The sequence below is a fragment of the Geospiza fortis genome, unplaced genomic scaffold (genome assembly GCF_000277835.1).
Source record: "Geospiza fortis unplaced genomic scaffold, GeoFor_1.0 scaffold237, whole genome shotgun sequence".
Classification (NCBI taxonomy): domain Eukaryota; kingdom Metazoa; phylum Chordata; class Aves; order Passeriformes; family Thraupidae; genus Geospiza; species Geospiza fortis.
Genome location: NW_005054319.1, coordinates 2933644 through 2950948, shown reverse-complemented (window position 1 = coordinate 2950948; position 17305 = coordinate 2933644). Strand labels below are relative to the sequence as shown.

Below are 17305 nucleotides of genomic sequence, written 5' to 3'. Positions count from 1 at the left end.
TATAAATACATACACATATAAATACATGGTACAAATACAGCCTCTGGCAGCAGGAACAGTCTCGTACTCAGATCTTCAACAGTTCTTTCCATCTGTAGATCCTTCAGGTCAAAGACATTGCAGAGCTTCAAGAACCATTCTGAAAAGGGGAAAGATTATTTTTTTCCCACTGTTGTCTACATGTACGTGATGCAAAATCCATTTTAATTATGATACAACACAGGGTCATCCTCACTACTCTGACTCTGAAGAACAGGCACCACTTTTGTGCACACAGAGACATTAGTAAAGCAGAAGCTCTATTTGTAGGGTGAAATTTCTCTTTTAAAAAGCACTAGAAGTAAATCAAATTCACACCATGAATACCAAACGCATGAAATTCTGACTCAATAAAAGGCAGACAGCTGTGTTTTCTGATAAAAATGTGCCTTTATTTTTTTAAATTTTTCTTTTCATTACCTGGATTCTGTGTTTGTCAGAGAAACAAAAACAAAACATAGTTCTCTTTGATACGCGGCAAATCTGAAAACAATCCTGCAAACAGCACAACACAAAAACTCCCACAAAAAGGGAAAGCTATAAAATTTGAGAGGCGACGAGGCTTTCAGAAGTGCCAGTTTCCCAGTGCAATGGCTGGAAGGGTGGCCTGGCCTGGCGGCAGTTCAATCATTTTGTAACGAAGGACAAATACTTTCAACATCCTGAGAAAGAGGGCGGGGGGACGGGGGCACGACTCCCTTGCTTTCCCTCCTCCTGCTATTCTTTCTCCTCCCTCCCCCCACCCCTTGGATTTTCAATAGCTCTTTAGTGTTTCCATCAAAGGCTTTTACCATTCATCCTCCCTTCTGGTGCCTGCCTTCCACCTGTCTATCCATCACAGCCCTAACCCAGGTCTCTTTTTTTCCCCCCCTTTGCTATTTTTCATGTGGTGGGATTTGTTTATAAGCTTCTGTATTACCTAAACTGCAGGGGAAGAGGCTGCTGGGAGGAAAGTGAGAAAGCAGGATTAAGGAGGAATAATTCAGCTCCATTGCATTTCCATCTGAACGGTCATAAAATGTGCAAATCCTGTTCCTGGGAATTTCGTGTCAGAGGCCTTCCCTGCCACTGCCCTTCCCGTACCCCTTCTCTCCTTCCCTCTCATGGAAAAACAAATGTTGAGAAGGATGACTGTAACTCCCGAGACCCCAAAAGCCATGACGTGTGTGCCAGCAGGGGGGAGGCTCCTACCAGCACGTGTGCAGGGAGACACTCCAGATGTGGCCATAAACTACAGACAGTGGGGTGGGAGGCTGCAGGGATCGAATCCAGCAGGACAACAGGAGTGAGCAGGGAAAGGCTGCTCAATATGACAGCTCCCAACACCCCCCAGCTAATTAATGAGCCTGGGTAAAACACAAAAATAACCTCCCAGGCTTGTTGGCTCTCTAAGTAAATAGTACAGAAATATGTGATTCAGACCCCAGCAGCTTGAAGAGTTTCTACTCTCTCATTTTTACCTCATCGCCATCACAAGGCACCAAAACAGGCACAGGCCAGACCCCAGACAGCCACCAGCAATCCACCTGTCAGCAAACTGGGAGACAGAAGAAGGGCCACTGCTCTGGACAGGTCAATGGAGATTTGTCACTGATTCAAGCAGAACTCACTGTGACCCCTGGGCTACCTGACCAAACGCTCTCAGAAGAGCAAAATTTTTAATTTTTAATTTTTAATGCTAAAAAAGGAGGTGGCCCTTAACCTGTCCCCAGCCCTATTGAGCCCACAAACCTTTTCTTGGTGGAACTTCATGTCATATCTGCTAGACCTGGCAACAGCTAGCAGCTATCTTTCACTTACAGACACATCCTGGAGATACTGCAGATCACCCAGCAGGTAGCACATGTCAAAATAAGTTCCTTTGATTGACAGTTATTTATTTTTTTTTAAATAAAATGAGAATAGATTGAATGGGTTGCTCAGCAGCAGCTCAGTTCTTTGTTTGGCAACTTCTTGGACAGTTTGACCATACATATGACAACACAAAATAAATTTCACTTGCTTGCAGTAGCAGTCGGCTATAAATTCAGTCCATCGATGATTTATAGCTCTAGCAGCAGTGGGATATATGAAATGAGAAGCCCTTTCATCCTTGAACTGCTCTGCAGTCTGGTAGAGATGATGAAAGCCATTGTTCCTAAGGCCAGAGGAGAGCAGGAGTTCATTCAGCTGTGGTAGGAGGAGGTGTGCAAATTGGGTCCAAAGGTGAGAGGAGGCCCAGAGACAGAGCAGCCCTTGGCTTCGAAGAGCAGCCAGAAAGAAATCCTTAATGATGCTCAGCCGTGCTTTGCAGGCTGGAGGGGAGCAGTATTTCCATCAACTAAATCATCTCAACTCTTTGGCTTCCCTGAGGGCACTGCAGCAGGACAGACTGGGATTGCTCAGCAGAGCCACTCTCAGATGTTTGTGCTCTTCCCACCCACCAGCAGCCCCGACCTGAGCGTGTCTTTGGCACAGCAGGTGGGATCCTTAATCCTGCCCAGGGCCAGCCCCAAGCAAAGATTAGCAGAAGAATCTGTTTTCATTAAAATCCAACCTTCCATCACCATCCTGCCTGATGGTTTGGTTTAAAATGCACATGTCCAGCTCTTGTAGTAGCTCTGCTTCTGCAGGGAAAGGGCAGTTCAGCAACCTGCCTCTTCCCTTTCTAATGTCTTTCTTTTCATCAACAAGTAACTAAGACAGACACTCTGAGGAATGTTAAATGTACCTCCTCCTGGAGAATTTTGCCAGCAAGATCAATGGAATTGGGATTTTTGCCTTTATTATGTTTCTTTTGACCGTGGAACTGGTCTGATTTTCCTCCCAGTGAAATTTTTTTTTTTTAACCCACAAAACAACAAAACAGGAGAAGACATACAAATAAACAATAATACGTACAGGAAAATTACAAAACTTAGCACCATGCACTCTCCTCATTATTAGACAAAGGTTGGGAAGGGTTCACAAGTGTAAAACACTCATGTGAATTATGAGATTACTGCTCAGTTTTCTTTCAAGTCGTGGGCTGGAAACAGATGGTGGCTGTAGCATTTATGACGGCACAACATGTTACTGCAAGCCTAGCCATCTCTCTCTCTCTCCTCTCAAAAATGCAGCTGCAAGGAAAGTTGTGGAAAATCACATTAATAGTCTCTTCCACCACACAGTTTTCCAGCCCTTCATCCCTGGCCAGCACATGGACAGAGCCATCTTGTATGCCAGCAAGAATACTCTCCTAATCCCTGTCCTGAATAGTTACCACTGACTGGCTTATTTAACAGCTAGTTAAAATGTGAGGTTTGTTAGCATTGTAAAAAAGCCTCCAGAAAGCAGGTTCTTAAGGTCAGGGCAGATGCCATGTGATCCCAAGGGCTCCCTAAGGGAAACACTCAGAAAGAAGCCATCAGAGAGTCTTTTAGCTGTTTATTATTTAAACATTCAGTTCAGACCAAGCAGGTTGATTTATAAAGAAGCAGAAAGACAGATATAACAATTGCAAAAGCGTCTTTGTAACTCAGGAGCCCAAATCTCACTTCCAAGCAGGTGTGGAAACTTTCACAAGGGCAAAGGCCTCTGGATTTTCAGTCAGAGAACCTTCCAGTGACAGGCTTAGAAGGATCTGGGGCCCTGAAGACACAAAGAGCAACTAAACCCATATTTAAATGTCTTGCCTGTACACAAGCAAAAAAAGGCCATGTGCTTCAGTCCTGATGGAAATGCCTTGCTGCCTAAAATATGTTTATACCTGGACTTGAACACTTGAGCTGAGCCTGGGGCACAAACCCTCCACTCTCAAGGCACCACAGAGGACTCTGCTGACACCAGAGAGCTCTTCAAACAGTACAAAACTGTACCTGTGATTTCTGTGCACATTACAATTGTGAAGCAATCCTGTATCACACGATTTCTGAAAGCATTAACTCTCTGGGATTCCAAAATCAGGATTTTAGAATTACTTCTTCACTTGAGTTAATTAAGACTCTGCCAAGTAATAATTTTTCCAGACAAGTGTCACTGGTGTATTGGAGTATCCATGTTGCTATTTTCACTTTTCTGGCCTCACTACCTGGTTGGGAACATCAGCACCAACTTTATGTGTTCTTCCTTAGCCACTCCAGTGTGCTCCTGCCAAGCTTCCTGCACCCAGCTGCACACAGGGCAGCATTTCTGCCCTCTGGGGTGTAGAACAGGGCAACTGAAAGCAAGATAGACTTTTACCATTCTCTTTATCACTCTTCACAGCTAGACCAGGAAGTTGCTACAGAAATTCAATAGTGTACACACTTGAAACTCCAAATAGCCTTTGGCAGAGATAGACTCTCTCCAGGAGATATGACCACACATATCCATTGCATATCTATCATAATTGCAAAAGCCCTCAGACCTTTTCTCTAAGATAGAGAAGGTGCCATTTCATTTTTCTTTTGGAAACCTCCCCCTGCAGAATTCATTAGTATCCTATGCAACAATGTACTTCCTGCAAGTACTGAAATATAAAGTGTATTAGAAGTTTCCACTTCTGTTTTTATCTTTTCCTGCTCTAGACTGAAAATTCTTTTGAAGTTCCTCAAAGTGTTCTTCATATATGATTGTTTTAGGAAATACCAGATCACTATTGGCAAACTTCTCCTTAATTAAGTGAGATAAAGGAATCAAGATTATATGATCTGCTTAATTCTCCACCTTTTTAAGGTCCCATTTTAGGATTTTTTTTTCCCACTTGCCTTTGAAAAGAAACATTCTGAAGAAACTAAGGAAGGGGAAGGCCCAGAGAGGGCAAGCTTAGCTCTGGGCTCTCCCGTGTACCTGAGTTTACTGCTAGAAAACCACTGAATAGTTAAAGCTCTCCCTCATTCCTATGGAATGGATTATTGAAAGGTTTTAGACCCTTCTGAAACTCACATCTCTCTGGACAATGCTTAAGAAGAAAAGACTAAACTGCACGGTGTTAGCACAGTGGGCTCCTCAGGGCCTCAGCTCAGCAAGACAACTCAGATCATGCCTAACTCAAGCACAAGTAACTTCAAAGAAACATCTCTCATGCCTCAAGTTCAGCTCTGCACTGTCTCCCTTGATGAATCACAACTTAGGGTGTGTAGGGAGCTAATGGGAAACATTTGCACTCCCTAACCCCAGCTGCAAGGTCCCAAAACCCTTTAGCTCCACAGGCATGGCCCAACCACTCTGGATGGGCCAGAGGCTCTTCACAAAAAATGGGCACAAGCTAGGCAAGCTCCTCTGAAGCACCTCTACTAGAAACATATCCCAGAGCAGCTAAACTTTGATTTAAAAGCAGTATTTGGGGCAATCACTGAAGTATACCTGCTGAGCATCAACCTGTCCAACTCCTATGCGGCCTGTTGGAGAAACCACTTTATGTGGGATAAATTGCTTCTGTCACGTTTGCTGTGGAAACCCCCTGCAGTCAAGGGGAATTCAGATCTTGGGCAGATTTCTGAGGAGCTTCCTGGCTCCAAGGAGACCTCTGAGCAGAATGTTTTACACTGGGTGAGTTTAGGCCAAGAATTGTCCTCACTTCCAAGTGTGTGAGCACAGAGCCCTCAGCCCTCACCCACACTGAAGTGCCGGAGCATCTCTCCTCCCTCTCTCCTTCTTCCTCTGGCCCCACACAGACTCCACCAGCATCTAAGCAGGGCCCAGAGGTGAAATCTGGCCTTTTGAAACTTCCCTGGTCTTCAGGTCAAACCAGCACCACCTTCATACAGAAAATGCACATAAAGCCAAAGTGCTAAGCAAAGGTGAAGCATGGCTGGAGTGAAGGGGGCTCCCCATCTAAGTGTCTGAAACCCAAGGTTTGAGTGCTGCTGCCTAGAGATGGAAGGCAGAAGTCACAATGACATCATTGGGTGAAATTAGTCACTCTTCAGAACAAAGACAGAGATGTTCTGAAGCCAACAAAGGTTTCTTGAAAGTTACGTAAAAATGAATTAAAAGTGGATGTCCAAATCTCTTACACTGCTGAATAAATTCCAGCTAGGGATATCCAGCAAGCCTGGAGGGGTCCTTCATACGTCACTGAGGTCTGAAAGTTTGAGTTCATCCCCAAAGGTAGCTGAGGCCACACAGCACTTCACCCATAGGGCCTCTGTGAACAGAGTCTTTCTTGTGGTCAGAGGGGCTATCTTGAATTTATGTCTTACTTCTCCCCTTGTGAGCAAACAAAACAATTTCTATGAGTAATTCTACCCACTAATTGCCAAGGAAAAGTCTGGTAAGAAATGCTCTGCATTTTTGACAGGTCAGAGGCTTCCCTAAACAAAGTTGCTGTTTTATGTTTTCTATCAGCACATGTTCACATCCGGGGTCCTCAGTGAATTCCAGCGCGGATGAGTCTCTGTGGGAAATTGCCTTTCCCTATTTTCTTGTTCTAACTGCTCCAGGAAATAAGTCTATTTTTACAACAACACTAAACAGCAAAATATGAAACCATTATCTGCTTCGTGGCAAGAGTTTCGGGTCAGTTCTCAGGTAAGTGTCACCTCCAGAGAAGTCAATGGAGTTGTATCTGCTCCTGCAAGGCAGAGACCTGACCAATTATGTAATTGGTTGATCAGTTACCAGAGCACAGAGCTACCACAGGCCTAAGGAGTGTCTTGTTTTCATGCGTCTCAAAGTTCATCCAAGCCCTGATGCATAGATAAGTGAAGTATTCTAGTATTATGGTCTGTAAAGATGATAATTAACTGCTGAAAGATTTAAGCATGAGCCTTCTCTACGAACATATACTTTGTCACTGAATGATCCTTATAAGTAGTATATCTTCTGGATCCTTTTTTCACCTGCCAAATAAATGAGGGTGGGATTTTCAGAAGTGTTTAAAATGCTTTTCTCCTACTTATTTGTGATTGCTTTCAAGAATGAAGTTGTTTTCAAAATCCCTGGGGATTTCAAGCCCTATAGGCTCAACTTCATCTCTGTGTGCTTCTGCTTTCTGTACACCTGATTTAACAGCTACTCTGAATTCAAAGCTGGACAGTAAGCCCAGTTTCCTTCATTATGCAAGATCAAAGATAGTACATAGAGGCCAAAACACCAGGTCTAATCTGAAGATGAGTGTGTAAAACTTGTCACAAACTTGGCTCCTTATTTACTGGTTTCAGGGACTACTCCAGCCTTCACATGTGAACTTCTTCTCTGTTGAAGCACTCAAGTGTGCCTTTCTTTGTGTATTTTATCTAAGAACTTGGGATCCATCTGGCATACACAAGTATCAGTCCAAACAGAAATTCTTGAGCTGCTCAAAACTCAAACCAAGTCAGATTTGGTGGCCTGCTAGTAAGTCAAACATGTAAATTATTTGATTTCTCTCTACGGGAAGAAGTAACCCTGGAAAAATGTGAGATGAAATCTTCAAGTGACAGAAATTCTATCACCAGGATGCTCCCAGAATTTCGTCCATTGATTATGAGCTAGACTAAGAGTTAGCACTTTCTTACCTTCAGGCTGGGAAAGAGGTACTCATGACTTTCCACCTAATTGGAAAGCTCACCAAACGTCACTCGAGACCAGCATACAGAAAACAAACTTAGAGACAATATCTAAGGAAAACAGAACCTAACCTATGACTTGTTCTTTGATTTACAACTGTGATTGTGGGCCCCACCTCACAGTCATATGCCATGGTAATAGGCAGCAGTTCAACAAGAACCAGTCCTAACTTTTCACATGTTGTAGTGATCCTGAGCTACTTCAGCACATACTTTAGCCTGATGCAGCAAGTAATTAGAATGACTAAAAGGGACAGGTGGCATGCCACAACTGAAAAAAGAGTGATCGAGCCTTTGGTCTAGTTTATTCTACCTTTCTAATTATTTTTTTTTTAATCAAAAGTTGCTGGATTTCACATGAAATTTGCTCTCAATAATTTCTCCCATCTCAAATTTGTCTGTTATCAGCACAACTGTGAGTGTTCAAACTATATCCTGAGGTACCCAAATAGATCATCTGAAATGGGCTCACTGGCATTAGCGACTGAATCCACCCATGCCAAGAAAATATTTTCCCCAAAAATGACAAATATGTAATTCAAAATGGCAACCTGTATGGGAGCAGGAGAGGCACATCCCAGCTGTTTTCCTAGTTGTATATACAAGTTTTGTTACTTCATCTGTGGGGTTGCTTACGAAATACTTCAACACTCTGAGAGCACAAAGACCCCCAGCCCACAGCTGGGATCCTGTGTCAGGAAGGCACACACTAATTAAAAAATAAAGCATCAACTCTGCTCCATTTGCCTGAGGTCAATGGGATGTTTGTCCAAACCTAGGAGCATGCTCAGGCACTAGTTTGAAGATGAGCAAATACAGGCATCTCTTAAAGTGTTTTTCCATGTTAGGGCCTGGGAAAAAAAATACAGATTGAGCCCATGATAAAAACAGTTCCCCATGGAAAAGTTACCCACACCATAAAAGGAAGGAATGACACAGAACTGAAGGAGAATGAAAATTGTCTACTGAATTTTTGTAAATTCCCATAAAATCTAAGTCTTGTTCTATGTGCATAATTTTGACTGTAAGTCATGAAAGGCTGACTCCTAAGAGAAGCAGGAAATTACTGGCTCATGATAGGATAAAAGGCTGCATAATTGCATGGGCAGAAAGATGGATTTTCATCAATCACTACATTCTCTGACAATATGGCAGTGGCTTTTGATCATGTATCCAATGCACAGTAATTAGGCAAAATGACTTACCCTCAATTCTTTTCAGTATTTAGCTCTAAGGGTGCAAGGATTCATTCTTGGAAAGGGAAGATGGTCGTGTGATTTAGGGCACTGGATGAGCACTCAGATCTGAGTCCTCTCCCTGGTTCTGCCACAGCCTTGCTGTATGACCTTGCACAGGCTTTTCTCCATGCCTCGGTCTCGCCTAAAATGGGATAACAATAGTTCTTTATTTCAGAGGACATAGGGATACAAACCAGCTCAAGGCTGAGCCACAGAGATGCTACGGCAAAGAGCAGCACAGAAAAACTCAGACATGGAATAATGCCTTGCTAATAAAATGTGGGAACACAGACAATAATTAAATTGAGTAATAAACACAAAACATAGGCTGATTTTTGAGGAATGCAACACTGATAGGCTTTGTACCTGGAATTAAAGGAAATTTAAATGGGATTTGTATGAGTTGACCTGACTCTGAGATCTGCTAGCAGCACAAGCTGTGTATTAGAAACACCAAGGAAATTACTTCATTCAAAACCTCTACATGATGTCTGTTTTAGAGCAACCATGATTTCCAGCCCCAGTGAGGGTCAGATAACTACCCCAAACAATTTCAAAGCCATGAGAGAGGCCTACAAATATGATTTCCTTCGATTTACAGTAAAATATGAGCATGCAAATCTGAGGTAGTTTTGAAAATTCAAAATAAAATCTGAAACATTAAAATTAAAACATAAACAGGGCCACTGATCCTAATTAAACTGTCAGATGTCTGGAACAGCCTCAATGCCACCATTCCAGCATCACACTGCTGCTGGAATTGGACAGTGCTTTAGCAAAGAGTCTTCAGTAGTATTTTTCCAAATGCAAAGATGAATCTTTTTCTCTAAAACATTTCTCTAAATCCTTTCATGTCAGGGGTCAGTTATGGGTCTGTGGGTCTGGGAGAGAGGATCTCAGGGCACATGCTTAGATAAACCAACTGATTTGGAGACCACCAGGTCAAAGACTGTTCTGTCAGGCAAGAGGAGAGAACAGGTATGAGACACATCTTAGGAAGGGAAAATCATTTCTGAGAGACAGAAACAAGAGGGATGGAAAAGTCAGGCAGAGAATGGCTGGAAAACAGCCCACAGAAAGGCAATATGGACCTAAGGAGGATGGGCAAGCGGAATGTTGAAGCCCATTGGAAGGAGGATGCTGTTTCAAGTAAGAGTAAAAAGCCTAAACCCAAAGTGCTGGAGCTACCTGGGAACCTGGGAGAGCAGCAACTGGCTGCAGTCACCATGCACTGCTTAACAAAGCAGATACCAGGCAGGACAGAGGACAGGATAAAGGAAAGTAAACTGGCACACAATCCCTGGTTTCACTCAACAAAATCAACTGAAGGACAGGTCTGGAAAGATGAAGCACTGAATTAAATGCAATGAATTGAGTAAAGAATCAGTGACCATGCACCATATTGTAATGCTGAGATTGGGTTTGGGGAGTCCTCTCTGTATGTCCTTTCTGATCAGACAAGACCTCAGAAAAAGGCATAATCAGACCAAGAAGTTCTGGATCCCTGGACAGAGGAAATGAGTGCAGAATGTAAAACAGAAAAATATTTCATCCCCAAACTGCTGCCTACAATGTGGAAGGACAAAACCAACAAGGTGTTAAAGCATTGCATGGAAGTGCAAATTTTGACAACCACCACGCTTGGCTCCATTAAGCCCCCTATTCACCCCCCACCCCACAAATAACAAGCTGTCCATCAGATAACTTGTGGGTTCAATTGCTCACATCTTTCCCTGCAACACTCCAAATGCAGCACATTAGAAGTCCAGAGGGAGTCCACCTCCAGCAGACAGCAGAAGAAGATATGACACGGCATTCACAAATGCACAGAGAACTGTTTAATTTACAGCCACAATGGTGAAACAAACCATTTCAGAGCTTGGACATTCAAAGTTAAGTCTGACACTCATTCTTATATTCACTTATTGTGCTTAAGTATTAGAGAACACAGGATTACATCAACCACACACAACAATCTGAGATCCCTGTGGGACCGAGGAGTGGAAGGGATGAGCAAGAATGAGGGACCAGCCCCTCAAGTGGTGTAAGCTGGTACAGCTCCATTGCAGGCAACGGAGCCATGGTGATTTACACCAGCTGAGGATATGGCCCTTGAAATGTCCAACTTAACTTTGAATTAACGACTCCCGTGTCACAACCTTTAGTGTCACTGCTCCTTCTGGTTGTATCTGCCACTTTGAAGGAGATCTAATCCCACAACCCACCACGGTCCCCAGGCTGGCGGGTGAGAGCTCAGCTGGACTACAGGAAGTGATGCTTGCGTCATGACACTACTCCTCACAAGTTAACAGCCATGGACTGCATCCTCATCTGATGTAAATTAGCTTGGGGCCATCTGAAGTCAGAAACATTTGCCAATTTATAGTAGCTGCGAACATAGCCCTGAGATTTTTGTGTTTTCTGCCGCATGCTGTATGAACACTGTGCTTGACAACAAAGACTCACGTGCGTTTCATTCCTTGTAACAAAATTAACTCAAGACTACAAGTCTCAAACAAACGGCTATTGGAAAAGTCCCCATTCAGTCTTCACTCTCTCCTGGTGTGCTGAATTTGGCATAACACGTTTATTTGCTGGCACCAACAAAACCTCTCGGTTTGCTTTGTTTTCAAGACTTTGCTACAAGGCCAGACTCCCTCGTGATGTAAATCACAGCTCCAGGATACCCAGGGAAGTCACTCCCAAAGACCTGGCCCACAAATCCAAACACAACCTTCTCATGCAAGTCCAACCACAGGACTCTTTCCAAGAGTTGTTTTGCAAACTATTCCACTTAAGTGACTTTGACATCCTTTCATACCTGCACAGTGTCTGAGTGGGTCACATAATGCTTTTCATCTACATGATTTTAATGGATATATGTTTGGTTTTTTTCTTTCATTAGATATCTTTTAGACAAAAAAAAAAAAAAAGGAACGGAGCAACATTATTGGCATCCCACTGAAACATAAATATATAAATTACATTTTATACACTTTTTTAAACGCAGACACATACATTCATGTGCATAACATCGTGAACAGTACACTTAGTGGAAAACAAGCACAGACAATCTTAGTTAAATGTATTTCCAGTTTTGGTGCTCAACAAATACACTGGGAAAATGATCACAAAATAGAACGGTGACTAACTCTATCTCTGCATTAGCATCTGAAGCCAATAATGCCTGTTAGCTAACATTGCTTTGTTTGGTTGAATTTGGACATAGCTACAGGAACAGGAGGGGAATGTTTGAACTATATTTAGAGAAATGGAAAGGTTAAAAATCTCTCTCTCATTTGTTTGAAGGTTCTGCAGTTCATTCACATTTGAAGATATTTTTATTTGAGTGGAAACACTGTCTTCAAGACAAACTTTTTTGTTGTTCCAAACTAAGAAAACTCTTTCATCTCTTTGTAGATGTTTGACAAATAAAAGAATCCAGTAGTTCATTTTACATATCCAATGTAATAATCCAAATAAAACAAAGGGTACATAATCCAAACTACTGGGGTGGGGCAGTGATTTTGGCCAAGTGAGTAGCCATGTCATATCTGGCACAGCCCTAAATTTCCAAAGCAGTACAGAAGGATTTATCCATGTGGCTCCCACTGCAATCTGTGGGGAACTGAACATTTAATCCTTTGGCACTTTGAAAATACAGGAGCTGGTGCCAGAGTATTTTATCTGCCCTCATAGTTAAAATAGATTTTGATGTTATTTGGGCTATTCTACTACAAAAATATGACCACAAAATGCTTTTTTTTTCTTTTTTTCTTCTTTTTTTTTTTTTTTTTGGTTCAAGAAAACATAGCAGGCTTTCTCAGGTATATAAAACTGTTAATTTTTAGATAAAAATACAAACTTCACCTTTACAAAAACACATATTTCTGTTGAATACACATAAAGCATAACATTTTACCAAAAATAAAGAATTTTAGGTTTTGTTCAAATATTTGCAGCAAGGTAGTTCCCATGCCACCATGACATTATACAATGCAGATACAAGAATTTGTACATTTCACACAGCTCCAACATGTGAAATAAAAGTATCTGTATACTGATAAGAATGACAATTGCTAACACAATATCACTAGTAGGCAACTGGCATAAGTCTTAAAGAAAAAAAAAAAGGATTTTTGCATGGATATCCTATGATTTGTTTACGCACATCTCTCTTTTTTTTGCTCTTTTTATTTTTTTTTTTCTTTTATGTAATGCTTTAAATTACGGGGGAGGTTGGGGAACATAAACCAAGAAACATCTAGAAAATTATGCATAGGTATACCATTTTTATTTTAATACATCTCATTAGTTTGCATCCCACTAGGAGAAATACCATAATGTTTTGTGTTCTGCTTATTGTTATACCAGTCTTTTATATGTGTTATTGGCAAATGTAGTCCAAGAGATAATAAAAAGCTAGGCAAAGAGTAAAAAGAAAACTTAATAATCACTTTATGGTGTAAAAAAAAAAATCCACTTAAGGCTCCCCAGAAGGTTTTTTTGTATAGACTTTTAAAACACCACCAAGCAAGGATGTATTGTTCTATAGTGTTTGCGTGGCATTTGATCATTTCATACATTCCTTCTTTTTTTGTGCCTGAAGTCCACCAGTGTCCATCCATCTTCATCAAGAACGCAGGCACATTTCTTGACGTAAAGCACCGTTGACTGCTCTGACAGAAATCCACTATTCACTTAGATTTTTGTCATGTTTTTAGTTCTTTTGGTATCCTCCATTCATTCAACTGTCTTTTTTTCTTTTCTGTTTTTCTTTCTTTCTTTTTTTTTCTTTTTTGGACAGGGAAGCTTCCTATTGTTTCACAGAGTGCTACAATACTTGCTTTGATGTCACATTAAACAAATGTACATTGTCTCTTTGTTCTCATTAAGTGTTCTTTTGAGCCAGTTTTTTCACACAGGAGAACAAATAAAGTATACAGTCAATAAGCACCATACATAGTAGGTTCAGGAATGTAACAAACCATGTACATCCATGTCCCAGAGAGAAGTTTTTTTTCTAGCTTATTTTCACCTTACATCTGCAGGAGAGAAAAAAGATACAATAACTCTATGATTAGAATCAAAGGTCCTGTCCTTGAAGTAGATGACTTAAAAAAAAACTGTTCTGCATGAAGAGTCACTAACCTGGGACAAGAAGTTCTAAATGCTGTTTTGATTGAGTATACATGCTCACTTTTAAAGTTGAATTTTAGAAAATCTTTGCTTCTATCATACTACTCCCAATAAATACCTGTTAATCTGAAACAGGATATCAAGTTTAGCATTCTTTAGAAATGATACATTGGTATAAATGAAAACTGCCACTGGGAGTTCATGTGCAAAAACAGGGGCTTGAAATTAAATTCACCATCATCCAGGCGTTAGGCACAGACACTGCAAAATCCAAATCATTCCCACTCCAAATACCAGAATCAATTGCAAGTGCTGCAGTTTACATACTTTCAAGTCATTAAGAAATGGAAATTCCATATTTAATTTGGAATGTGTGTCGCCATCATCATACATTGCTAATATGTTGGCCAAAGGATTTCAGTCATTTTTGCACTGAGAGGGTGTTAGTTTTTCACTACACTGAAAACCTCATGAATTTTGATGACTGACTATCATCATCCTACTGAGACTGAACAGACCAAAAATAAAGATCTTAATTTTCTCGTGTAAGTAACACAGGACTCTGCAACACAAAAAAAAAAAAAAAAAAAAGGCATTTCTTAGCATCTTTCTGGTCAGGTAAGCAGATCATCAGACTGTGTCAGGCGCATGTGCAATCAACCCCAGTTCATGGCAGAACATGGGTTTGATGGTCACACAAATAACAATATTTGCTGTATGTGCACTGAATGTTTCACAGCCAAGGACTGGGAACACAATGATTTGTAACCTGGAAATCATTCATGCATTATCACGTGATGCTTTGAACTCAGAAATCAATAATAATGAAACACAAGCAGAGGCAATGGAACTTGAGATTTCAGAAGCTGAAGTATTAGCACCCTCCAATAAAAAAGAAATAAAAAAGGCAAGAAAAGGAAGTAGCTCAAGAATGTAAGATGCTGATGGTGATGTGGAGCTTAAAGGGAAAATACCAGCAGGTAGAATTATCAAAGCCAATCAAATCTAATCTCTTTGCAGCCTTGAGGTAGCAAGTGTCAAGATTTTGAACAGTGATTAAGTTGAAGTGATGATATTTGATTAAGTTTTCCAGTACTTGTGCTATTAGGGTGTTCAGCATATAGGTCCTACCTGAATATCAAATAGTTCCAGTAGGTTTTATGTTGGTTTTAACTTTTTTCGTTTCCGTTTTTTACCTGATTCCCTAGGCCTTCCTGTTAACATAAGGGCAGGGCTGGTGAAAAGCCCTAAGGTAATGCATTTCGTGTAACACTGAACTCATAAATACTCAAACCGTTTACATTTCAAAGAAATCTCATTATCCTTTGCATTAAAGTAATAACTTTATAATGTCTGATTTGACATTGAGTTTACAAAGTAATTACACAAAAGTAAAGAAATAATAAACGAAATTGGCATTGCCCACGTCATTCCCAGGATCCATCTATAATTGCTGTTACCATGCAGTACTCAACATTTGCCTTCAGCTCTGGAGTTGAGCTATTTTCAGCTCACCATCCACTTGCTGGGTGCAAGTTTTGCTCCTATCAGTAATTAAATCCTAGAAATATGCATTTTTCCGTGATAATTCTGCCCCAGTTTTTACACATATCAAAACCAAAAATTTTGATCTTAAAATCATAGCTGCTTAGTCTATGGCAATTAAAGACAATGTGAAAAACTGAAATTGATCTAATGAAACTTTTTTTCCAAATGGGAGACATAGAAAATGTATCAAACCATACCCACATTTAAAAATAGCCACTTCACATGTGGTTTTGTCTAATAACTCCACCTAGTTTCAGCTAAACACTCAGCTCAGATTATAAATTGATGTCCAGTAAAATTGCAGCAGAGGTCTAACTTTGCTTTTATAGAAATTCTAACTCCTCTGCTCTGTACATAGCAACTGAAGTTTACATTTGCTTGGACCAGCTTTATGTCTCCCTGCTGGATGGAGCCAGTACAGAAAACCCTTCTTCACCCAGCCACCTACAAAATCTATCACCTTTGGGCAGCTTTCCTCCTATGTTTAGCTGCTCTTCACTGACTCTTTAATTTTGGGCTGGTTCTACTGCACCCTTCAATACCCTGCAGAGGTACAAAACAAACTTTTATAGCAGCCTTCAACCAGTACCAGGAGAAAAGGAAAATGTCCTTTTTACCACAGTGAGTTTCCTGAATAAGTGTGCTGAGCTCTGCATTGATTGCACTGTAGTAAGTAGATCAGAGCCAATGATTTTAGACCAATTCAGAATGATTTTATGAAAGCCAGATTGAAAGTAATTTTTCCCCACAAATCTTTCCCCATTGTAACTCAAAGGTTGTCTTGACAAGGCAAATTTAGGTTTAATGCCACAACTGACAAATTCTTGAGTATACATCTGTAAGGAAACAACAGGAATGAGCAATGTTGTTTCCAAACTGACTCCTTAGCCCTGAATCCTGACTTTATTCCCAAGTGCTTTACATTAATTTCATTCATATTTTCCCCAAGGCCAAGTAAATCTCAGTGTTATCCACAAAGTCTAAAGAAATTAGGCAACAGAGTTCATCCACGAGCTGCAACATGACAACCTTTAACTTAGTGAAGCAAGACCTGAACACTACTGGGCATTTGTATTTATTTAAAGGCCAACCTAATGAGAAGTGAGACACATTAAATTTGAAATCCAAGCTCCTTGTACAGTACAAACTGGCCCTCATTTGGCATCTTCAACACAGAGAAGTAGCTGGGAGCTTCTCTACTCAGTTCACTGTAAGCAACGTTTGTTTTACGTTCTTTACTAATATAAAAATGAGGTCCATATGAAATCAGCATTAATGCAAAAATAAAAGGAAAACGTACCAGTTTCTTCTTCTCTATAATCTGAATTAGTATTTGATGATGTACAGGTGCATTCCATATGCTCTTCTAATCTCACCAGAACTTCTTTTAATTTTGGCTTTTTTCTAACATACTCCACTTTTGCCACCTATAAAATACGATGAGGTATGTACTGAGACACATCAACATGGTTACAGTTCAGAACTGAAGACAGATAACTATATACCTCTATTTTTAATGTAGCCAAACCCATATAAAATGTTAGCATACTAATCATCTTTTATCTTAATTGTGCATCATGTAACTATTTATTGCACAGACTATTTGTTTATTCAAGTTCAGTAGTTCGAAACAATTTTCCCCCAAGAGGTAAAACAATTTCCCATTCATTTTGGTTTGATGTTTTAAGCAACTCAGTTTCCACATGTATCACAATAAACTTCTATACAGATTCAAATCAGTGGTTTTTCTTGTAAACTGCCACATTTAGCACAATCTTCTGTAGGTGTTGTTAAAGGCTGACAGTGAAGGCATTACATTTGTTTGTAATACATTTTGTTATTTACAAATTG

The 17305-nt window shown here is 40.5% G+C and overlaps 1 protein-coding gene and 1 long non-coding RNA gene across 2 annotated transcripts in view; both read right to left on the bottom strand.

Moving 5' to 3' along the window:
* Positions 1 to 409: 409 nt before the first annotated feature.
* PDGFA (platelet derived growth factor subunit A) overlaps positions 410 to 17305 on the bottom strand; it is a 30369-nt gene continuing 13473 nt past the window's right edge. The window contains exons 4-6 of the mRNA XM_031056567.1: positions 16755 to 16881; positions 8735 to 8909; positions 410 to 3137 (exon numbers count right to left, since the gene is read on the bottom strand). Coding sequence (XP_030912427.1) covers positions 8776 to 8909; positions 16755 to 16881 — 261 coding nt within the window. The 3' untranslated portion in view covers positions 410 to 3137; positions 8735 to 8775. The remainder of the gene's footprint in view (positions 3138 to 8734; positions 8910 to 16754; positions 16882 to 17305) is intronic.
* On the bottom strand, positions 10591 to 15022 carry LOC115947810. The gene is made up of 2 exons (XR_004081668.1): positions 13919 to 15022; positions 10591 to 13812 (listed from the first exon to the last, which is right to left on the bottom strand). It is a non-coding gene; the product is annotated as an uncharacterized LOC115947810 (long non-coding RNA).